We start from the raw sequence: 25133 nt of genomic DNA, 5'->3' as shown, positions 1-25133 counted from the left end.
TCTTTGCTTTGATATGTTCAGCTCTCCTGCTAATTGCAATATTTATTTGGTAGTTAACTTTTAACTCATTCTCTGCCTTCCCTGACTTTAACTTTAAACACCTCACTAATATCAAAAATAACTAATTGATGTTTCTTCCCTTAGTAACACCTTCTACTCCAAAGAGTGTCATAATTAGGGCAACCGAAATCTTTACGTTCAGTGTTGGTAAAAATTGATTTTTGTGTTACGGAGCCGGTCATTTACTAATTGCACTCACCAAACGATTTCTCTGTACATCCCTAACCTTTCAGTCTACAACCCAGCTCTGTTCTAACTCTGTACAGTCTGGCTTATTTGCTTCCATCCATTCAATAGAAAAGTAATGCATTTATTTTTCAAGTTTTTTTTCCTAAACCTCATTAGTTTCACTTGTGAATGGATCACTGATTACTGACTATTTTTAGTAAGAAAGCTAAAATAATTTGCTTCGCGGTTCTCATCTTTCCTCTGAATCTTTTGTTTAACAAAACCTTTTCGACCCATAAGGGATCATTTTGTTTCCCAGTATTCCAGCAGTTTGGTGGCCAGGACAATTCTACCGCATTAAATTGCGCAAAGGTTGCTGTTTAAGTTAATATTTTGTTAAAATTAAAAGTTCTGTACTCATACTTTAGCTTCCAAGCACTTCTTCAGGTGCTGGTGTGAGAGTAATTGTAGTTATGTCTGTTTCCTATATACATGCATGGAAAACGTTTAAATATGGACCCTTCATCCAGTGATTGTGATAATACTCAACCAGCAGGGCGTCTGCTGTGTAGCAGGTTGGTAAGCTGGGACTCTGCAGGTAGCAGCAGAGCCTTTCTACAGATATTAGTGCAGCAGGTGGCCTGTCATAGTGGAGGAAGTGGAACAGGAAAACTGCTTTCACATCATCTTTAACGTCATTTTCAAACTGCTTTCAGCTTATCGGGCTTCTTAGTTTTTCATCCTTTAAAAGAATGTTTCTTCAAAAAAATTTCTTTCTCCTTTTTAACACATTGCTATTAAGTCTTTAGGATGCTAATCAGCCTAATTTGTATGGAGGGCAAAAAGGGACAAAATTAAATAAATACACCCCTAAGTGGTTAATTAAATGTACCATGAGATAAATAAAAGGTTACTTAAATGTTAAATTGATGAACAATTTGTTAAACAAGTCATTAAATTGTTAAAATGCAAACTCCTGCTTCTAGCTCTCCATTACATGAGCTGCCATGGTTTTCAAAGGATGAAGCTTATAATTTAGCATTAACCTCGCCCATTTACTCCGCCCCTTGACTTCAATGGGCGAGCTTTACAGATAAAATGACTTCATGGCGGAACTGCAGGAACAGGAGCCGTGAAGTAATTAAATAGTAAATTGATTATTATTTATTATTGTTATAAGTTTGCATTTTAGTGAATTAATGACAGGTTTACAATGATAAACGAATTGAATTTAATTATCAAATATTTATTTATTTAAATACATTTATTCTAATAATTGATTAATTTGTTTATTTAAATACATAATTTAAGCATTTAAATGCTTAAATAGATAATTTATTAATTCAACAATGATCTATTTCATCATGATGTACTGAGTTACTTAATTTTGTCCCATTTAACCCTCCGTACATTCGGAGAAATAGGTCAGTGCTAGCCCCGCCCACTTTTTATCTCCACTTTGACAGATAAAATGATCTTATGATCACAGGAGCAGGAACCATGAATTAATGAAATAGATATTTACGCAATTAGTTGCATTGGCTCTTATAAGTTTGCATATTAATGATTTAATGAATGACATTTAGCACATTAATTATCTATTAGATAAATGACTTAAACATTTAATTAAACATTTATATGTTTCATGATACAGTTAATTAATGATTTAATTATGTATCTGTGTTTAATTTTGTCCCTGTCGACCCTCCGTATATTAGAAGAAACTGAACATGTAACATGATAAGACCATTTACAGCGACGACTGGCCTTGCTGCTGAAATGTGCATTTACTAAGCTAGTTTTTTAAATGCGGGTCAGCAGTGAGCTGGACGATAAAGTGTGCTGCTGCAGTGAGATTAGATTCACCTCGTAACGAAAGGAAGAGTCCAAGTCATTGTTGCTGCGTTTAAGTCTTTGTTCTGATAATATAGGCACCAAGAAGCAAGTCATGGTCGGCCTTGAAAGCTGTTCATAACACTGCCTGACATCCTTTAAGCAAAGATTAGAGATAGAGCGGCATTAAAATTGCTGCTGGTGAATTAGAAAAGCCCTGTGTCATGCAACAGATCTTCAATATTCTTACATAAACCAAACAGTAAAATCACATCTCATCAGATTGGGCAACAAACGCAGCCTTTCTCATATTTAAGTTGACTACTTAGCTTCAAAGAAGGCCTCCTTATCATCACCCTTATGTATATTTTCCTTCGCAGATATAAGTCATTCCAAAATGTTAATATGATGTCAAATCAGAAGAGAAATGTTGATAAAACAAAAAGATTGTTTCAAAGCTGAAGTAAATCCTTTTGGGCTTAGCGGTGTGTGTAGTTCAGAAGTCGAAGACGGCATTGATCATATTAACTTTCAGATAATCCTGGAATTCAAAAACACAACTAATGAGTGGGTGGGCTAATTTGCATATTTATGGAATTTTTCTTCCCCTACAGTTTTTTTTTAAATTTATTTATTTTTAGGATTTAATAAAGCAACAAATTCCACCGTGACAAGCTGCATTTTGATGTGCAAAATTAGATCTTTTTTTTTTTTTATTGAAAACATCTGTGGAATAATTGTAGTCCTGCTTCCTAACCGGACTTGGCATTTCCCCTGTTAGAGAGCCTCTCTGTGTGTGGCTGCATTATCCCTGTTTGGTTTCCAAACTATAAATACGTCCACTCAATCTCAGTGCTATGCAGAGACATCCAGAAACAGATGGTTTGTGCAGCCGGGCAGAGATTTGGGATCCCATAAAAAAAATAAAAATATGTCCTGGCATTCCTGCATTCTGGGCTTAACTCCCACCATGCACCTGTTCCCACCCTGCCAACCTGGCTTACTCTGGAGTTGTGTGGTGAAATTTCCTGGATTGGGTTATCTTCCTCTAGAGTCTCGCAAACTTGCCCTTGCTTCTCCTCGGAGCTTAACGGGGGCTTTGCGGTTTGAGAACAGCCAAGACTGAATGGTCCTGTCAGAAACCCGCTCTCCACACTCTCAGCTTAAAAAAACAAACAAAAACGAAACTGACAAGAGAGTAAAAATTAGAGAACAGCGTTTCCTCCTACCACACATCCTTTCACTACTTTTTTAAACATTGTTTTTTCTAACTTCTGCTTTCTCTTCCTCTCCCTGCCAGGCTCAAGACAAAAAGAAAGCCCTGGAGGAGACCAAAGCCTACACCACGCAGTCTCTGGCCAGCGTTGCCTACCAGATCAATGCCTTAGCTAATAATGTTCTGCAGCTGCTGGACATTCAGGCCTCGCAGCTACGACGCATGGAGTCCTCCATCAACCACATCTCCCAGGTACAGAGGCCAGATCGACACCTGGGAGTCTTTAGTTGTGCCTGAGTTGCCTCAGATGATTTCGACACGAACCGTTTCACACACTGCAGAGTTTCCTCTACATGTAGTTCAAAATAAAAACACAAGTAAAGCATAAAAAATGAATATATTTCCATACTTATAGTATCCGTAATCAGAGTTTGAAATTTTGAATTTAAATATAAAACATGAACATTTTCGCCTGTCCGGATGTGAAGCTGGCTACTACTCCTTTCAGGAGTGAACACACACTGAGGTTTAAAAAAAATCCCAATTCGGGTTGGTTAATATGGCTGAAAAACGTATCACGATATAAGCATTTCAGAACCGCACAGCATTCTGGGAGATTTAAGCAGATGAAGGCTTCATCCGCTCAACCTTTCCTGGCCAGCTAAGCAACGTTTGATGGCATCAACTATATAATTCATTAGGCTACCTATGAGGGTGCACCGATTGCAGTTTTCTGACCGAACGCCGATACTTAAAAAGCCTGATCTGTCGATTCCCATTTTGGCCAATACCAATTTTTTTTTTTCTGAAATGTCAGTAAATATAGCAAGAAAGCCACAGAGTTGGGATGACTGCTGTTAGCTGCAAAAGTGCAGATATGACCTGGTGAGCTGGTCTATCAGTCAGAACTCTGTCACGGCAGAGCAGAAGACAGTTGATGATTTTTAGACATTTGCAGAGGTAAATAAGATTGTGGGAAAAGATCGGCTTCATATGTAATTATTGGCCGATCACTGATGTCTCAAACTTAAACGGCGATAAATCGGCTGGCCGATAAATCGGTACACCCCGAGTTACATAGCAACAACTTGTTGAGTAACTTCAATAGCAGCGGTTTAAAGATTTCGCCCGTCTCAAAACTGCCTAAAGATAAAAAACGACGATCTGGAATGAAAACTGTGGATAAGAGAGGAAAGGTCACGCCATCATTTCATATATTTAAAACAAAAAACTGATGAATAATTATTAATATCAGCTGATATGAAACGTCCTACAGCCCTAGCCTTTCACAATAAAAACTGTTATTGTTTTGTTATGCTGTTGTATTCCGCATGATTTTAATTTAAAAATTCATTCCAGTTAAGTACAAAGACATGCATTGCACTGATGTTCTCCAGTAGGATAACATTAGAGGAAGTAATAAACTCTTGGAGAAAGATATGATGGAGGGCATGCCACACCTCCTCTGTCTGCTCTCTGTCTCTCTGTCAGTCAGTGAACGTCCCGTGCCCTGCCTCCATGCTTCATTAAGCCCGTCAGGAATGAAGAAAAAATCCTGACAGCAGCACTCTCTCTCTCTGTTTCTGCATTCTCGCCTCCCGCGGCCGGATAGAGCGGCGTTAGGCGCGGTCCGACCAAGAACAATGCGCCGCCTTTATCGACCCATTAAAGAGGCTTAGCGCCCAATCTTGTTTCCCACTTGACATCTCTGCTTGACATTTTATAGCCCTCAGTGCTAACCACAATGAAACTCTGACCAAACATCAAGTGCAGAATTCTCTGTCAGTAATGTAACTTGGACAATTTCACATAATTGGTGTGGTAATAACTGTTAAAAATGTAGTTGGTGTTTTTTTTACCCCACCAATTGACAAAAAAATTAAATTATGATTAATCACTATGCTTCATAAGTTTGAAATATAAATATGCATGCAGTTGGGCTTGCCCAAGAACGGTGCTCTGGGTAAGTCCCTCCTTCTCCGCTTACACTTCAACCAATGAAAATGCAAGCAATAATCAGATTTTTGTAGCAGAAAGTAGGTAATGTAGTCTCCCAGTACTCAGCAGCTAAGAGAAACTTACTTCACTACTCATGCATACAAGTTGTAGCAAACTTGTTCAGGGGAAAACCGACAGATAAGATCAATTTCATTTTCTATTTTTGGGAGCCCCACTCCTTTCTGCCGATACACTCCTTTGTGTATTTGTTGTTTTGTTTGTTGAGGCACTTTGTGATTTTTATCTTTAGAGGGGCTTTTCAAATAAAGCTTTACTTACTGACTTTTCAGACAAAATAATTGCAGAAAACTGCAATCGGTACAAGCCTAATAATTATAGGGCAATTCTTCAAGAAAACTTTGACTGCATGACAGAAGCTAAGTTTCCAGTGACTAAAAAATTGTGCGAGTTGGAATTACGGGAATACATTTGCTGAAAGTAAACAAACCGACTTTGCACAATACATTTTTAAACTACACATTTTCCTTTCACTTTCCAATTATTTACTACATTGTGTTGGTCCTTCACATAAAATCCCAATAAACTCCCAACTGAAGATCACAATTGTAGCATGAGAAACGCCACAAGGGGTATGAATAATTATGAATGTCGTCCCCCCCTCCCCCCTCGTTCGCATCTAAAACAGGCATTTCTGGCTCTCGTTCAGCGTTCAAGTGTTTTTGTGTCTAAGGAATTAAGTTTGAACTTCCAGCTTAGTTCAGCTGAAACGGTTGAAATGAGATTAGAGCGAGAAGGAAGCCAGACGTGGCTTGCCACGTCCAAGTCTTGTTTAAAAAGCCCACACCAGAGGAGGCTGTGATGGAATAACACGAGGAACGCTTCGACATAAACACGCCATCTAAAGCTGAGACGTGAATCACTATTTAGGTTGGATATTTGTGGCTAAAAATATCTTCAATGCAGAGGTAGATAAAACACACACAAGCTCTGGCTGTGTAACACCTGCTTTTTTATTTGTTTTTCTCCATTTTGTTCCCCATAAACACTACGTCAGTGTCAAGTGATCCAGTCGAGCTGAGTAGCTGAGAAACTTGGGTCCAAAGTAAATCTATCTGAATAGGAGATGCACCGATACTAATATCTGTATTGGCCCCGATATTGTGAAAACAATTCTAGATTGAGTATCAGTGAAAATGTTCCCAATGCATAAGAGCAGATCTATTCAGTGTAATTCTATTCTATGCTTATATCCTAATTGCACTGTCTCAACCATTTGAATGAAGGTTTGTTACACTTTATTTTTTTTTTACATTTTTGACCAAGGTAAATCTATTGTTTTTGCCAGTTTCAGTTTCTTTATTATTTATTTTACATCGGCTGTTCTGACCAAACAAATGAAAGTTGTGTTGTTTTAAAACTTTTGAACAAACTTGTGAAGCTATCGGTGTAATTAAGTGTGCTGAACTGGTGCAGAGTTATCAAATAATTCAGTAGATTTATGTCTGTGTTCACAAAAGAGAAACTCTTTAAATCAGTTCAGCATCGTTTTTCTGTATCGGATCGGTATCAGCCGATACTAAAGACTCAGATATCGGTATCAGGAGTGAAAAAAGCGTATCGGTGCACCCCTAATCTGAATAACACATTCATGACGTTTGAAATCATCTATCTGGTCTTGGACATTATCCTACCCACTCCAGCCACAATTCAGCATATTTGGCTACTTTGTGGCAATGAGGAATTGTTTTGGTAAAAAGGAGATTTATTAGACCGAGGCAGGAGATCATCGCCCCTGATCAGGGACGTCTCTGAGGGCAAAGATTACAAAAGAAAATGAGATGGAGCGAGTGCAGGAAGGGCAGACGGAGTTGTGCCGTCAGCGATTAGGTAACCAGTTATTACGTCTGAAAGTTTGACACAGATCATCACGCGTGTTCGGGCCTTCGGCAATGAGCGCTCGGAGGAAATGTTGAAATAGAGATGACGGTGCAGCGATTCAGGATTACCGTGTTTGTTCACTGCTGTGGTAGTAGAGCAGAAGACGCATGACGGATGTTTACGGCAGCTGTTGTTGCTGAGAAACATATTTATTCTGTGTGCTGGATTTGTTTTATACCCTATACGTAAATCTGTAAATCTCCTTTACTTTTTTCCCCTCTTCTTCATAGTTTTTTTTTAAATCTCAACGAAATGTCAGAATCCTCTGTTTGCCCTATCTCTTTCTGTTCTTCTTCTTGGTTTTTCTCACTTTATCTAATCTTCACCTCAGCTCGCCTGTCGCTGGCAGGAAATGGGCGGCTCTTTTCTCTTACTTCCCAGCTGAAGCTGGGTGTGTAACGTTTGTTTCCTCTCCTAAAAAAGGGCTCAGCTGGTTCTCTATATTTAACTCTCATTCAGCCAGTCAGAGACTTCAGATCAGGCAAAGGCACTTGACAACACCTAGCAAAAACATCCACTCATTCCTACATACTGGGTAGTACACTGTTAATTAAAAAAAATTACTACCAGCTACGATCATATCACAACTCTGTTTTAATAAAAATATTTATATATCTGCACACCATGAAGAGGCATTCAGTCCTTACCAGTTGAACAAATGCAACAGTAATGTTATTATGTGAACAATTGCATGAAAAGCTAAGTCTGTCAATTTATTCAGTATTTCAATGGACTAATAACTCTAAATAATGATTTTGTACATATGCTCAAAATATGCCATGATAACTAATTTTGCTGAATGATAAATTGTCCCAGAGGTTTTTGCAATAAATTATAATATTGTTGTATAGTAACATACAAGTAATATAAAGGTAGTGGCATAATAGTACGAGAACAAGTTCTCAAAAATCAATAAAATTTAAGTTCTAACAAACATTTAACACTGAACAGGAAGACATTTTAAATATCAAAAACTCATCAACAAAACAACTGAAACAACAAATAAAATGAATTGTGAACAAAATGTGAATGACTTTTTCATCTAGTTTTTGGTAGAAAGAGAGAGAGAGAAAATAGAAAAACTATAAATCATGACAATGGAAATTATTGAGCTTGATTTAATTTATCATGGGATTAATTTATTGCTTATTGCGACAGACATACTCAAATATCTCCACATAATTGATGAAACAGTGTTTTTCTTGAGGTTACGTGATAATATTTTAGCATAATTTTTTTCTTCTGGTATTAACTTTGCGGGTGATTTTTAAGGTGTTGGTAGACAAACTGTCTTTGGGTGCAGTTGCCTCTAAATATATCCTGTGTGGTTTCCTTTTTTACATTGTTGTTTTCCGCCTGTGTGTTTTGTTACTGTGGTTATGCGGTTTGGATTTTTTTCTCTTTCTGCAGGTGTAGAAACAGACTTTTCTTGTATTCCCTTTATCCTTCTCTCTTCTATGATAACTTAACTGATATCTGTCTTTTTGTCAAATCCAGCCTGTGTAGCTAGTGTAAAAATAGTTGAAAATATGGTAAGCATTAAAAACTGTGCATATTTGTGGAATAATACCTTTGAAATAAGCTATAAAAAAGCTGCTGTCTTTGATATATTCATTTTGTTTATAATCCTCCAAATGAAGATCTTCAGATTGTTTAGAAGCAGACTTTTGAACCCTCTTACATTGATGAGCAGCTACAATTGCTTCATTTGAATGATTGCTGCTACATTTCTCCTGTTAAATAAAACCTCAATTCTCCAGAGAAGCTGCTTGACCTTTTTATTCCTCCAACTCTTCTAAAACAGGAAGAATGCTCTTTGTTGTTCCATAATCTACCACAGCATCTTGGCTTAGTCTTATTAAAACAAAAAGACAGTACGCCTTTTATCGTAAATCATCCGAGATATTGATCAAATTTGTAGGATTTCATTAAGGCCGGAGAACGGGGAGCTCTTACTTTTTACTAGCAGTTCGTTCATTAGGAAGGTAAACCCGGGGCCGGCTTCAACTCCAATCGTTTTTCCTCCTGCTCTCCTTAGCCCCGCCCATCTGCCTCTGAGCATCACTCATCCGTTCCAGTTTCATCCATCATTCATAGATTGAGGGCCAGTTCATGCAGGAGACTGCTGTGAGTGATAATGACTTAAGCCTTAGAGGAGAAGTAGGTCATTGGTATTTTCAATTAGTCCTGGTGTGAAGGGCCAAAGGGGATCTTTGTGAAAATTGCACTGGAAAAACAAAATTAATCTCCAGTTTATTAGTTGGCTGTTTGCTCTTTTTTACTTTTACTTTTACTGTGGTTAAAAAAAGACAAATCCCAAAGACTTCCTTTGTTTTGTTTTTAACGATCTTGACACATGGGATGTAAAGAGCTGTAATATGATCCCTTAAAATGAAAATGTAATAGTTTTAATGTGTTTTTAGCAATATAATACAGCATTTCTTTATAAAACATCATAAAATGGATAATGAAAAACAAAAATGGATAAAAAAAAATAAAATAAGCACAATGAGGGTGTGCTGTGTTGGCAGAGGGGTAAAGGACAACCCACATAAAGAGGCCTTAGTCCTCGACGTTGCCGTCGCAGGTTTGATTCCCGGCCAAACATATAGAAATTAGTGTTTTTTGCAAAACTGAAACGCAGCAATTGCGAAATTGTGTTTTTTCAATGTTAGCAGAATATAGACAAACTTCTGCGCACATTTGTAAAGGAAAGAGTGTTAAATATTTCAGATGGCTAAACGTGCTGCGTCCCACCATGGGGGTTTCATCCGCCATCTCTCTTTTTCAGACGGTGGACATCCACAAGGAGAAGGTGGCGCGTCGCGAAATCGGCATCTTGACCACGAACAAGAACACCTCTCGCACCCACAAGATCATCGCCCCGGCGAACATGGAGCGGCCCGTGCGGTACATCCGGAAACCCATCGACTACACGCTGCTGGACGATGTGGGACACGGAGTCAAAGTAAGAGAAGACGTCTAAGAGTTAAACTTCAGACGAAGGCAGACAGAGCCAGAGGTTCACTGAGGTGATGAATCAGTCAAGGTACCACAGAATGGTTGCCACGGGAGATTAAAAGATTTTTCAAAGATACATGAAAGAACCAAAGCAACACTCTGAACATGTTTCTGATGAGAGAACAACATTATAACAAGATATAAAGCTAAAAGAAGAGTGGATTTTACATAATATCACCGCTTTACAAATGTCGAACGAATAACAGAGAAACCCAGAAATGAGATTCTGGAAGAGTCTGGAGTTCCGACATTAAAATGTGTGGGAACTCCACGTGTCGCCCTTTACCAGTCAATGCTGAGCTGGTTGCTGACTGTGGCTGAAAACAGATTTACTAACCCAACCTCTTTTTTTTTTTTTTTGGGGTCCAGTACTGTCTGAAGCTGAATGTTGTTTGGTGTGGGTGTGTGTGTGTGTGGGTGTACATGTGTGAGCAAGGACGGAGACATCTTTGCCAAGTGTTATTCACACATCCACTGTTGAATCGTAGAAGAAAAGAAATCTCTCAGCCTTCTTCCGTTTCATTTTGGGAGTTTTCTTATATTTCTCCCCATGATCCATCCGCTCCTCGCCCCACTCTCTCCCGTGCGTTTTGTGCATGCTCGTGCGTGTGCGTGCGTGTGTGTGTGTGTGCGGTCATGTGCGTAATGTGTGATTCGGCCTGTGTCGTTTTCTCCTACCTCCCCCCCCTTTTGGGTCTGTCTCTGTTGAGATAGCGGCTGTCTGCCGATTTTCAAACATCCGCTGATTCAAATTCAAAAGCCACTGTCTCCTCCTTTGAGAGCTGGCTCACACTGAGGCAGATCTGGCATGGCTGGCTATGCAAATCAGGCATCATTCATGGACACAAGAGATGATGGATCTCTGTAGAAATCAACGCAGATCAGTGGAGCCGGAGGTTGTTGGAGCTCGAAAAGAAAAAAAAAATCAAAGATTTAAAGCGTTTAATTCAACTAGGTTTGGAATTTATTAGGATTTATTTCTCGGTTTTAGCTTCTTATTTGTCTCTCTCTGTCTCTCTCCTCCTTCCAGCTTTGTGTGTGTGTGGATATGCATTTAAATAGATCCATGTGGACAGAAATACATATCGCATTCCAGTCCCTCCCAAGCCCTTTCTTCCATACACATCTGCAAATAGTTCAGAAGCAATGAAACCCTTCGCTGCCACAAAAAATCTACTGTGCAGCTTATTAGTGCTCCATCCCTTCGAAGTGTTTCGTTTAAGCTGTGGCAGATTCCCTGGAGCTCCTGAGGCATTATCGTTGTCGTCCTTCTACCTCTTCTTTAATTTCCCCTTCATCAGTTGAAAAAGGAAGCTGGGAATTTGGAGACGTTCACATGCAGCGTGTTGACTGAGCTCTTCTCTTCTTTGCCACAATAACCTTTGTGGACATTTCAGAGAGTTTCCACAGCGACAGATTTTCTAACAGGTTACAGCCTTCCCATCCCCCGGACTGTCTGCTGTTATTTATGACCTCAGGGTCTCTCCTGGTTCTCGTCCAATAGCAACGCTCGAGACATCAGCAGGCCACGTCAGTCAAACAGTATGTGGAGAACAAATGGGCTACAAAATTAACATAACCCAATTTTTTAAGAGTAAAAGAAGAGGCAGTGTTTTCCCCCAGAGTATTATAAGCCTGGCGGGCCACCAGGCTTTACTTGCTCTAAGCTTCGTTTGTTCATGTACCACAGGTTAAAAAGGGAAACGGTTGGAAACGCAACATAGTCTGGTCAGTACGTGAACACATGGGGAGACGGAGGTCAGGTGTCTTTTGCTTTATTCATCAAAATTCCAGAACCACTTCCTGCCTTTAGCGCGCTCTACATGCTAACAACTTCAGCGACTAAAGTGACAAGTCATAGATAAATAATCAATAGATTTTGGGCACTTGAATCAACTGAAGAGCAAAAAGTTAATATTTATTTTAATTGTTTCATCATTTTTGAGGTGGGGTCATTTTGACCTAATCTTGTAACTTCTTTAAATTTCTATGTTGTATAATGAGACTCACCCATAGAATGGATGTTTTTCATTTTAGTTCTGTTTTTCCCTTCACTCCTTACTAAGAAACAGTGTTGCTAACCAACCTTAATAATAACTTGTTTGTCTCCTCTGCCTGCTTTCACTCAGTGGCTTAAAGCCAAGGTAAGAGTTGACTTTGTCTCTTTCTTCTCCTCTGCGTTGAATAGAATGGAAATTTGAGTTTTCATGACAACTAATTTTCACTCCTATTTAAATCAGCAGAGCTATGAATGAGCCCCAGACTTAACTCCTCTTTGCTTCTCTAGCAACACGGGAACAATGCAGCAGGACGAGGAGGAACCCTGTCCAGGACCAACCCGCCTTCACAGAAACCCCCGAGTCCCCCTATGGCTGGCCGGGGGACGCTTGGGTAAGAAGCTACAGTGTAATGCCACATACAACAACGTGTCTCAGATTTATTTTTACAGAGGACCAAAACTGAAATATCTGGGGGGTTTTCATGGCTGTTGACAGCAGCTCTCTTAACACCGTAGTGCAAACTTTTTTTTTGTACAGATTGCGTGGAGCGTCATGTGGGTTGGTGGATATGAACATAGTCAGTTTACTGCAATAAATTTACGCTTACATGAAAAATGTTAGCCAGCTAGCTAGCAAGTATTAAAAGCTGGTAGCTGGCAGCTTCATCTAAGTGCAGTGAGTGATGATGTCTGCATCTGGACTCAGACTTTAGCCTGAAAGAACAGTCGCATTAGTGCAAGACCTGTGATTAATGTATCTTAGGCAAGCTTATGTTTTCTTTCATGAATTTAAGCCTTAATTTTACGTTAATTTAAGAATTTTTAAGATTTTTAAGGATGCATGGAGACCCTGTAGAAATATTCTTTTCCAATTACTTTTAATAGTAAATCTGATTTCTCTTTGAGCTTCTTCTGAAGGTTTTATCCCCCTTTTGTTTCGATTGTGAACGTCTTTTTTTCTCTACAAACTGAGGTTGAAATCAACTCTCTTTCACCTGGCTGGTCTGAATCCAGGCGTAACACCCCCTACAAGACCCTGGAGCCCGTGAAGCCTCCGGTGGTGCCTAACGACTACATGACGAGCCCGGCCCGACTGGGGAACCAGCACAGCCCCGCACGCACGGCCTCGCTCAACCAGAGACCCAGGACACACAGGTAGCAAACCTGAGACCGTCTGTCTAAATCAGGGGTCTGCAACATGCGACTCCGGAGGCTTAAACATAAATAAATGAAGAAATTCAGGTTTTTACTAGGTTTTTTCCCTGGAGTGTTGGCATTAAATTCTTACAAAGAATGACACTGAGGACGCATTCGCACCAGACCAGTCCTCTTTTATCGAACTCCAGTTCGTTTGCCTAGAAAGTCTGAATCATTTGTTGAGGTGTGAAGATGCAATCAAACTCTGATGCTAATCAAAAAAAGCGAACTCTAGTCTGCCTGAAAACTTCTGTCTGGGTTTGGTTGAAGTGAACTCTGGTGCGGTTCGAATGCATATGTGAATACCAAGCTGACTGGAGACCGCTCCAAAAGCAGGAGGCAAACCGCAGCACAGGGCATGTTGGGTAAATACAACCAAAACAAAGGGAGATAAAATGCTGGTTATTAAAAGACAAATTAAATTATAATTTGTCCTTTTTCACAACGTCTTGTGACATTTGCGGCTCTGAAAACATTTTATATAGCCGGCCTGAGAGCGGCAAAAGCCTCTTCAAGCTGTAAAGGTGTGTGTGGGCTAAACGAACACACACCCAGATGCAACGGCGACGCACGCCAACAGCAAACTGTTGTTGGTCCACTGTGGAGCTGCAAAACGCAACTGTGAAACATTTTTTGCATACCACATGTGAACCTGTTACCATGGCGATGGAATAAGTGTTGCGACAGAATGACACATGGCGGAGTAATGATGGCCTGCCAGACCCGGTTGTGTAATTAGGGCCTTCTTGAAGCTTCTTCTTCTGCTGTGTCTGCAGCGGCAGCAGCGGGGGCAGCGGTGGCCGGGAGAACAGCGGCGGCAGCGGGGTCGGGGTCCCCCTCGCCGTTCCCACTCCGTCCCCGCCCAGCATGGGGCAAGGTGGGTCCCAGCAGCTGGAGCGCCTCACACCTCGTTTGTCCTCCATCAAACATGGAATAATACAGCAGCCGATCGTTTCACCGTTTTAACCCTGCTCACCGCCCTCTTCCTGTCCCGCAGTGGCGACCTCCGCAGCGTCGGTGCCGCAGGGCCCCGGCTTGGGTCCCATCCCCATGTCCCAGTTCGGCACCATCTCCCGCCAGATCTCCCGCCACAACTCTTCCACCACTTCCTCGGCCTCCATGGTGTCGGCCACAGGGACCTACCGCCGCGCGCCCTCCGTCTCCTCCCAGCAGCCTCACGTCAACGGGGGCCCGGCGTTCCAACAGAACGCAGGTAGGTCAGAGCTTTAGGAGGGAAACACTTTAGTATTCTTTCTTGCATTTCAAATATAAAATCATTGAAATCATTGAGATTTCTTTTGTTTATGTTGTTGTTGACTTGGATGAAAATGATTGAAGAGATTTAAAAGTTATGTTTATCCCTTAATTTGTCATATCACAGCCACATTTTTGGCTGGGACTTCATGTCATTGAATGGGAATAAATGCGAAAAATAATAATTAGGGCCAGGACTTCAAGTAATTTCAATGAATTAATAACTGATTTGAATGTGTTAAATACATTAACGCAAATGATCTTTTTTTCTTTTCTTTTTTTTTTTAACATACAAAGTCTCAAGGCGGAACCTTTGCATTCATTTGTCTCTGATACGCCTGTAAATCTGACGCACAAGCGACAAAAACGCCTCTTATCTTGGCCCACTGGGGTTGAATTTTTTCTTCAATCTAACGGGAGGGTGGAAAAGACTATTGTTATGTTGAAGTTGTGCTTAACGGAGTTAGCATATTAGCAAAACTATCAAAGCCTAAAATAGCACCTGAATCCTAAACGTAGCAGCAGCACAGACGTCCACAACGCTGGACATCTATGCACAACATCCACATTTCTAAAGGAGGTCCATGAATTATCAGGGGTTTCTGGGTAGAATAACACTTTGGACCAATCTGACAATTGAATAACAGATTAAAAACAATAAATATCTGTGTTGTTAAACTTATACTTTTACATGTGCAAAATTAGTAGAGGGGTATCTCAAAAAACTACTGGACTTTTTAAAAAATGTTCTTTATGTCTGTAGCTTTTTTTTCCCCCCTAAACGTAAGAAAAAAAACTTCTGAGTGTGTCTCCAGCTGAGGCTTGGTCTCCAAAGTATTGTTCCAGGCCGACTGAATTTTTCTTTTATTTAAAATGTTTTTTAAGCAGTGTATCATTTTCCTTCCATCTCATAAATATGTGCTACTTTGTGTCAACCTAATAAAAAAATACAAAACTTTCTAGGCTTAATCATACTTATACAAGACGCTGCAGATGATGAGTCGTGTTGAAACCATCCGGTTTCCGTTCTGATTTGTTTCATCATTACTTCTCACCACTTCACGTAACAAACCTTTAAATCACCGGGAGGAAACTTCCTGCTCTTTAGACAAAGTGGGTCTGAAACACAAACGTCCGCTGGACAATGGAGGAAACCCATTCCTTCTTATGCAGGGACTTGTATTTATTCTCCCCATTCTCCTCTAACGGCTCTTGCCTCCGAGGATGACCTGCCTCTGTCTGCAGTTTCTTGGCAGAAAACGCAGTCAGACGAGGCAGCCTCTGTGCCAGTGTAGCATAACCGGACTAAAAGTGACTCCTGGATCTGTGGCGGTCGGTGGCGATTACAGGAAGCGGCTGGGCGGGTTGACACGTTTGAGCCGTAGACGGACAGCAATAAGGCGTCGGGGCGCAGTGAGACGGCAGAAGCCCTTCCATCACATGTGATTTTGAGTCAAAGTTGGCATGTGTCTGCGTGTGACATCATCTTTGAGTGAGGACGGTGGTTTGCCTGTCTGCTTATCTCTCTTTTTTTTTTGAGACGGTGGGGGTTAAGCTGTTTTTTTATACAGACATAAGATGATATTCCATCAATATATATGATATATATTCTTAAATGACCTGTATTAGTTATAAATGCTGCGACTTTCTGAATGCATTTTAGTAGGGCAAAAACAATTAATCGGATTAATCATGATGAATCCATTGTTGAAATAATCGTCAATTAATTTAGCATCGATTAATCATTAACTATATGAGCATACAGACTCAAAAAGAGCAGTAATTAAGCCAAATCTATGCAAAAATATCGACATTTTACACTTAAGTTGATATAAAAACTTTGTAACTATGTTCAGGTGACACAGTTTGACTTTCACCTGGTTCAAAGTCTGTACAAAAATATCTTAAGCACCTTTTGCTCTCCAATTATTAATCTGTTAATCCAAAAATAATCAACAGCTCAGCCGTATTCTGGATTGATTTTTCACATGTTGATGTTAGAAGTATTTTTTTAGATGCCAGTGATTTCTTTGAATTAAATTATCAATATGTTGTTGCATTTAGGCAATAACATATTTGTTTATTATTTAAAGAAGACATTGAACTGTTTATTAGCATATTTTAATGTATTTCTAACATCACATATGAAAGGCTTACATGAAAAATCTGCAGGAGGTGGCAAATTGTTTTATCCGATTAATCGTCAGAATATTCGACTCTGACGATTAATCAGCTGGCGCCGCTGCCATGTGTTTGGGTCTGTGCAGCTCTTTGCTTTCTTTTTACTGTGTCTGAAGCTTTCTGCAGTGTGCAGTTTATTTTTTAATAAAAAACAAACAAACAGAAGTTGTTGAGGGAGATCCTCAAACCGAGATTAGAAGAAATTCCACTTTAGACCAGAAAACCAAAATGCATTTCTTTCTGCACATTTTTACCTGCTCTGGCTATTATTTATTTATTTATTTATTTTTGGTAGTCTTTCTTACCACGCTGACTTTCACGCTCTTGTCATGTCCTGTTTCATGTCTCCATCACTCTCCCTGTCCACCTCCGCTCCCCGTCTCTCTCTGTTGCTTCCTCTGCTTTCTCGCCTGGGCGTCGCTGCTTCAGTGTCTGTGAATCCTCCGCCTCCTCCCCCCATGGTCCAGCTGACCCCGCAGATCCCCCTGACCGGCTTCGTGGCCAGAATGCAGGAGAGCAGTAAGTACAGCATCACACCCAGCCGCTGGTGAGGACACACACGTTTACACACATCCGGCTTCAGAAGGGCTAGCTTTTGCTCACGCAGCCTAGCGAGGATGCTGGCGGAGCACCCTCTCTGAGGTCTGGGGGGTGTTGCCATGGTGATGAATCAGCCTGGGTTCTCGACTGTCTGTCTGCTAAAAGATAGAAAATGTGACCTGATGGCTTGTCCTGAATTCTCCACCTGTCTGTCTGTGTCTGCCTACTTAGAGCACAGGAAACATTCCAGACATTTAATCTGGATTATTTTTGAATGTAATATTTCCAACTGCTTTTCTTTTCATGAGTTTTCTGTCTTGATGCTCCCTGCCACACAGAAGTTATTCATCAGAAAAGGGACTATCAGTAAGTACACAGCCTTGTAAAAGTATTCACAGCCTGAAGAAGACTTTGGAAAAGGCTTACAGGGGCGGTAGCCCAGGGCACCAACTTTTAGAGGTGGCCCCAAAGATTTTTATTTAGCTTTTTTTTTGTTTCTTAATTAAATTAAATCTTTATTTCAAACAAGTAAAATGTCAGAGAAATAATAAAAATGATGAAGAAAACAAAATATATATCATAATAACAATCAAACATTAAAACATAAGAGAACAAAACATCTGCACCCAGTTTGAAAAAGCAGATTAAAGAAGACGAAGCTTATTAAATCCTACCCCGAACTGTCTCATCCAAATATGTCCCACATCACACATATTTCCACATCTATGAATGTGTGTTTTGGAAATGTTGTATAAAACTTTATTTAAAACTCCTAGGCCAAAAATTATGTGAGTTGTAACATTTTAGGATTTTATTTTTTTAATTAGAATAATATTCAAGTATTAGAAGATTATGAGATTATAGTCGATTACTTTGACAGCAACATGGAGTGATTGGCTGGATGACATTTTAAACCAATTCGGTTCATACCTGCAGATGCACAGAGGGATTATTTGTTTGTAAATACAGTGGATAAACGTGCAACTTGACTGCAGAAACTGCACTGGTTGCCATGGCTACCTGCATTTACCTTGCTGTTCTAACGTTATCTAGCATGTTGTTGGCATACTACTGTTTATCACAGTGAGATAAAATGAGTTACGCCATCAAATTGACATTAGTGGAGGAGAAACATCTTAAGGAGCCAAACTTGTTGTTGCATATAGGTGAGTGGATAAATGACGAGAAAAAATGGCCGTCATGTTTCGCTCACTTGGAACATTAATGCAGTTTTGTTCACGGTAAGATTACCAGTGAGATGAAAGTGTACATGGTTTCTAAACAGATTGCAATTAGATGCAATTTTTTTTGTTGGTCTGTCCCTAAAGCTCAGAATACATTAAATAAATTAAGCTTACTGTATTTGCAAGAACAGAGAATAGCAGGCCGTAAGTTAGAATCACGCATTTTAACAAGGGAGCCTCCCTGGACAGGGACCTTCAAAGGGTGGAGCATTTCAAACAGGCACTACTGTCGCTTTGTGTATCATCCTTAACGCTGTTTTGTTACAGAAACCTTTGCCAGAAATATACTTAAGGTCTGACTAAATCCAGAGTTTTTACTGCAGGTAATGAAACTGCTGTCAGGGGTCGTTTTATCGTGAACTTAAAACATCGCTGGAGTCAATTGGTCGACCAATGGGAACCAAAGAGTTGCTTTAGTACATTAGAAAGACATTGTTTATAAAAACTTAGCATGTGAAAACAGATGTGACGTAGACCTACATGCCAGACAAACTGATTTTTAGCCAGGATCCTTCACTGCCCTCTGCTGGTCAGAGTATTTCATCATTTCTTTGCTGTTTTCTTAAATTAAATAGAAAGGTTTGTGACGACATTTTACTCAGCATATTTAGATCAAATTGAACCAAAAAAACTAATTGTTTTCTGCATTTTCTTGTGTTCCAGTAACAGACAGTCCAGCTCCACCTCCTCCACCTCCCCCAGAGGACATAGGTGTGTTTGAGGAGCCTGCTCCCCCTCCACCTCCTCCGCCTGTGGACTACGAGGAAGAGGAAGCTGCCGTCGTTCACTACAGCGATCCCTACGCTGATGGAGACCCGCACTGGGCCCCCAAGGTGTACTTGGAGAAAGGTCAGTGCCAGTGGAAACCATATAATATTATTCAGAGTCCCTCACAGACTGGAAAGGATAGAGTGTCACTGATATACATACTGAGCCAAGTTCGGTTTGGTTTACGTCAGCTGTGTCAAGATGCAAACAGGACTAAGCAAATTTCTCTTTTCTATTGCATAATTAATTTCACTTTACATAACTCCTGCTTTAGGAGCCATAGTCTGCGAAATACTTTCCGAAATAATTCATCCTATATCAACAAACGAACGAGGCAGTTAGTCTAGTCTTTGTCGTTTATTGAACCTCCAGAAATTCCACGGCCACAGCAAAGGGAAAAATTGCTGAAAAATTGTGGAGAAACAATTTCAAAACCACTCAATTGTTTTTCTCCTGCTCTGAATCGACTTTACTCCACATGGATACCTGTTGTCGTGGCAACCAACTGACAACAGCTCCACAGAGCAGACATTACGCAAAATGGGACATCAACACAGAAATATTTCCCACACTAAAAAAATAGAGCATTCTGTCCATTACAGTTTTATAGTTTCAGGTCTTATGCTTATTGCTTATTAATAAAACATTAGCTCTGGCTAATTAGCTAATTTAAACACCTATTCTGCTGATGATCTGTCAGAGAGTAAGCTTTTTTTAACTGAATTCTGCAGCACATCTACATGCTAAGGTTGTCAAAGTTAAGCTAGCATAATGAATTATCTAGTTAACATAATGAATTATCTAGTTAACATAATGAATTATCTACTATGTAAGTTCATAGTGAGCATTTGTATTTATTGTTTTCTATGGGCTGATATTGGGCACGGAAAGGTCTTGAAGTTTGACATGGAAAATTTGTACTCATCCAGTCCTTTATATTCACTAAACATACAGCACCTTGTGTTTCTTCTGACCCAGTTGTGGCCATCTATGACTACACGAAGGACAAGGAGGACGAGCTGTCCTTCATGGAAGGCGCCATCATCTACATCATCAAAAAGAACGACGACGGATGGTTCGAAGGCGTCTGCAACGGCGTCACCGGACTCTTCCCAGGAAATTACGTCGAATCAATCATGCATTACGCTGACTAAAGAAAATAACCCAAAAATGCGAAGAAAAACCTCCAATAATGGAGCTCAGTTTTTTTTTTATACATAAGATCTACATATGTACAGCCGTATGACGAGAAACGAAGCTCCCATTTTGAGTAAAGTGCCATGGTGATTCTTTTTCTTTTTTTTTTTTTTTTTTAAACTTTATTTTTATTTATTTTTAGCAACAACACATTCCCACATTTAAATTTTTCTGTCTCTTATTGACAAATATCTTCAACATTATAACTTGACAAAAGAAAATGAGACTGCAAATGTTCTAACAAATGTAATAATGAATACACAACAACAGAGTGAAATAAAAAGATAGCAGCAAAATAAAATAAACAAAACATACAATTAAATCCCCTCTGAGGTAAGATGATCCACACATTGCTAACCACAATGATATTTTAAAAGACTCAAAATACACAGTGAATGCAAAAAGGCAATCCTGTTAAGGTGTCACTGAATTAATAATGGTATGACAGGGCTCCACCTTATATTAAAAACTGTTTTTTGAAGCCTTAGGGAATATGTGATTTCTTCCATCAAATAAATGTCCCAGACTTTTTGTATCCATGTGTTATATGTAGGAGGCCCTGGCTTCAGCCACCTGATAGTTATGCATTTCAAAGCTGCCGTAAGCAAGATATTTAGAAGATATTGATCACCCTTCCTGTCTATTCCATCAGGTATTTCTCCCAAAACTGCCACCAGGGGTTTTTTTGGAACATCTCTCCTGAAAATTACTTTGAGAGCTTCAAAAATCTCCTCCCAGAACACACTTAGTTTGGGACAGGACCAAAAGATATGCGTATGATTTGCATTCTGCGTCCCGCAATTTCTCCAGCATGAGCTGGGTTGTGTTGGGCCCATATTACTAGTTATTGCTGGCGTTCTGAAAAACCGGACTATTACTTTCCATTTGAATTCTCTCCATGTATTAGAATTCGTTGTTAATTGTGCTTCAGTACATATTTCTTCCCATGTGTCCCCTGCTATTGACTCCTGCAATTCAGTCTCCCATTTCTGCTTAATGTTTGTGGAATTGTGCATATTCATAGATAAAAACAGGTCATATATTTTACTAATTACTTTTTTATTCCCCTTTCCCCTTTGTATGTCCATTAGGAAATTTTCTATAGGTGTAGGCTCATGAAGTTTAGTCCAATTGTTGTGTGTCGTCACAAAGGTTCTGAGTTGTAAGTATCTATAAAAGTCTGTCCTAGGGAGACCAAATTCACTTTTAATCTGTTCAAAGGTTTTGAAATTTCCCTCTTTAATTAATTGATGGATATGCAATAGTCCATAATTAGACCAGTTTTTGAACCCAGAATCTAAATTGTTTGGTGCAAACGACTTCTATTCTTTTTCTTTTAAAGGATTTTACTTAGATCCGCGCGAGATGTGCTTGCATTTATTTAGTCTACTAAAATACGAATGTTGCACAAAAACGGGGAAGGAGTTTAACATTTGACAGGCTGCGGTCTGCTAATTTACACTGGAAATACAAAAAGAGGAGCCTCACTAGAATTTACCCTTAACCATACATTTGTCATTGCAAACTACTATGAAAAATACAGTAGATTCAGTCTGAAAACTGAGACGAGGCTCCTTTAGCTTCAAACCTGATTATTTGCACTGCGGACCACCAGAGCGACTCTTCCCTCCGCTCCGACGGACAACTAAAGCGTCAACAAGTGCATTTAGTTCGGACACGACTGAATGTTCCACGCTGTCTAAATCACGAAAAACGCTTACGAGCGGGAGTGTGAAGGTGTGTGTATTTACACTGCTCTGTGTCGAATTACAAAGGAAGGTTGTTCAGAATGCATCAATAGACGACAAAAAAGGGACAATTTCCTTCTTCAGTCTGGTGGAGTTTCTTTCTGTACTCTAACGTGTATATAACGTGTAACGTGACCAACTGCCAGTACATTTTGTCGGTGTGCTTCGTCAGTGGAGGTGAGCGGTGCCAAGGTTGGATTTCTTTATCAATTTAGCTCATTTTTACTTGAATGTTCCAAATTTTTTTTGTCCTCATCAGTCACGGTGCCATTTCCGTTTTGGCGAAGTGATTGTGTCTGTTCCGCTCTGATTCGGTCGTCGCCGCTGTACTCGGTGACGCTGTCCGGCTTCAGGACTCACTGTTGCGTCTGCTCGTGTTGTTTTTCTTTGTGTCTTAGCTGCACTGATACTTATCAACGACTGTAGTGACTTTGATTTCCGTCTCGCGGTTGATTGCAACACGCCGGTCGCCGTCAAGCGGGGAGCTACGAAGGACGCCTTCGGGAGAAGTCGTTTATTCTGCAAACGTTTGCTGGTGCGGTGCTTTCCAGTTGGTGCTCACCGACCCGAACAACCTCAAGTGCGACACTGCTTAACAGAGAACTGTAACGAAGAACGCGGAGGCGTGTCTCTTTATTTTCCAACATCGCTCGCTTTTTGATTGTAAATTCCGTCAATCATATCTGTAATGTGAATGTAGGCAAATCAGCAGTAGCGCGCTGTCAGTCACTCCTGATCTCTGGTCCAAGATTCTGTGCTAAACATCTCTAGCTACTGCTGAGAAAATAAGTTTAAAGGGATACGTAAGCTTTGCTAAGCTAACATTCTACTAAAAGTTTTAGTAGTAGTTCCCTTACCTGTGGTAGAGGCACGAAATATTCCAGTGAGTTTGCGGAAAAGTTAAGTCCTCAGCTAGTCAGTCATTGTTTCAGCTAATCTTCTGCTCCTGTCTCCCAGCAGATTAAAATGCTTGAAATTATCAGAAAACCTGGGATGTGATGAATGCAGCGCAGTCCCATAGAAAACAAATATTGTAGGCTCCTTTTTTTTTGGTGCCTATTCTACATAAGAGGGCGCTAACTACCCCTTGAGTGCACTTGAGTGAAAGTAACAGGAAGTGCTTAAATGACCAACATGTTCGGTCTTTTCATCTGATACTTCAGTGCCTCCCTTTTCTAATGCCGCCCTGTGTAAGTGCCCAGATCAAGAGCCACCACTGCCCTTTGAATACAATGCTACAGTAGAGGATATGACGTAGAGTTAGGGTTCACATGTAAATAACCATAACTCAATCAGCAGAGTTTAATGTAGTAAAACAGATACTGAGTGGCTGAGAAAATAGCAGCAGGAAATGGTATCCTGTGATATGTAGACAATAGATATCCACTTATGTAGCAGTGTGCACCGAAGATGTAAACATTGTTCAGTTTCCGTTGTTTTAAATGGAGGAAATACGATAAAACGTCTGTAACTGGCTAGCTGTTAGCCTCCTACCACTCTCACTTTTCTACAAACTCTCTCTACACTCTGCTGCAGGTAAAGGAAGCTCACTTCCAACAATATGTGAACTACACCTTTACGGTCTAAGGAATGAGGGCTGTTGGTAGTTTCCTCTCTAAAAAGAAAACCCTGCTCTTACAAAATGATTGTCGGTGGAAGTAAAACTCCTACATATCTCTGAAGCCTATTGATCACACACTCGTTTGTACTTTGAAGTGACGGCTTTTTATCATTTTTACTTTACCAGGGAATGTCCTGATATGAGCAGTATTCGTTCAGCATGATCATGTATCATTTATAGACTATGATTCTCCAGTGCGTTCCTGTCTTGATTGTATTTGACATCATGAGGCCGTTTGTGTTTTTTTTAAATTGAGAAGACGACTTTTTTTCTACGCGATGCATTTTTAACTTTGTATTTCACTTGTTTTTTTTGTACGTGAGAAACAGCAGAGAAGCGTTTGCTCGCAGTTTGTATGTGAAGGCTTTATTTATACCCTTTTTGTTCTCATTTTGGAAATTATGAACTGGCCACCGGCGGGCAGAAAGTGTTTACTCGCCCCTAATGCCAGGGCATCACGAGACATGGCACCCTTTCTCCAACGTGTTTTCATATGCTCAAACGTGGAATCAAGAAGAAAAAAACAAACGTGTAACTTAAATGTTCATGGGAATAGAATCTGTTTGTCCTCCTCTCAGTTTGTACATAGAATGTGCTCATTGAAATGTATGTACAGTCTTTTTGTAATAAACAGCTCATTGAAACAGATTTTAAGTTGTTTTTTTTTCCAAAACAAAATGGAAATGGAAGTAAAATTCCATATTTTTCAAAATCGTTCATATTTTCCTTGGCGTCATATACATGTTTGTTGGGACGTGTGTTGACACTTGAGTCAGAAAAAAGAGAAAACTGGGACCCTCAAATTTTAGGCACTTTTTTTTTCCTGTTGTTGGTTGAAGGTAGCATTAAATTAGGTTCTTTTTACCTGAAAATAATAATAAGCAATGAAGCATAGTACATTTATTCTGATTTTAATAACTTGCTGCTGATTAAGCTTTACATAAACGTGTTTGTAGTTTTAGCAAAGGCAGCGGAGTTTGGCTGTAGCAAAGGCAATTTCCATTCGGCTTCACAAACTGTGTCCGAAGTCCTGTGCTAATCAAATTACCGACTTTGCCTGAATTCATACCACATGGTTTATATCACTCTGTCATAAACGGCGTTTCCCTTTACACCGGAGAAACATTAAAAACATACGAAAGATGAGATGCTAACCAGTTTTTTTCATAGGCTAAATAACGCAATAGCG

General features: G+C 39.9%; 1 protein-coding gene across 2 annotated transcripts in view; it reads left to right on the top strand.

Moving 5' to 3' along the window:
• LOC106928308 (abl interactor 1-like) overlaps positions 1–24592 on the top strand; it is an 89260-nt gene extending 64668 nt beyond the window's left edge. Inside the window, exons 2-10 of one of the 2 annotated variants that reach the window (XM_015004466.2) lie at positions 3362–3529; positions 9966–10142; positions 12483–12586; positions 13209–13349; positions 14168–14268; positions 14389–14604; positions 17256–17345; positions 19274–19459; positions 20357–24592. In XM_015004466.2, the coding sequence (XP_014859952.1) occupies positions 3362–3529; positions 9966–10142; positions 12483–12586; positions 13209–13349; positions 14168–14268; positions 14389–14604; positions 17256–17345; positions 19274–19459; positions 20357–20532 (1359 nt within the window). In that variant the 3' untranslated portion in view covers positions 20533–24592. The remainder of the gene's footprint in view (positions 1–3361; positions 3530–9965; positions 10143–12482; positions 12587–13208; positions 13350–14167; positions 14269–14388; positions 14605–17255; positions 17346–19273; positions 19460–20356) is intronic. The other variant, XM_088014598.1, reaches the window with a different exon arrangement.
• Positions 24593–25133: the final 541 nt, after the last annotated feature.

This window comes from Poecilia mexicana, unplaced genomic scaffold, assembly GCF_051168715.1.
Source record: "Poecilia mexicana isolate PSO_F unplaced genomic scaffold, ASM5116871v1 scaffold_17, whole genome shotgun sequence".
NCBI lineage: Eukaryota > Metazoa > Chordata > Actinopteri > Cyprinodontiformes > Poeciliidae > Poecilia > Poecilia mexicana.
The sequence above is the reverse complement of the archived record's forward strand: the minus strand, read 5'-3'. Positions and strand labels throughout refer to the sequence as shown.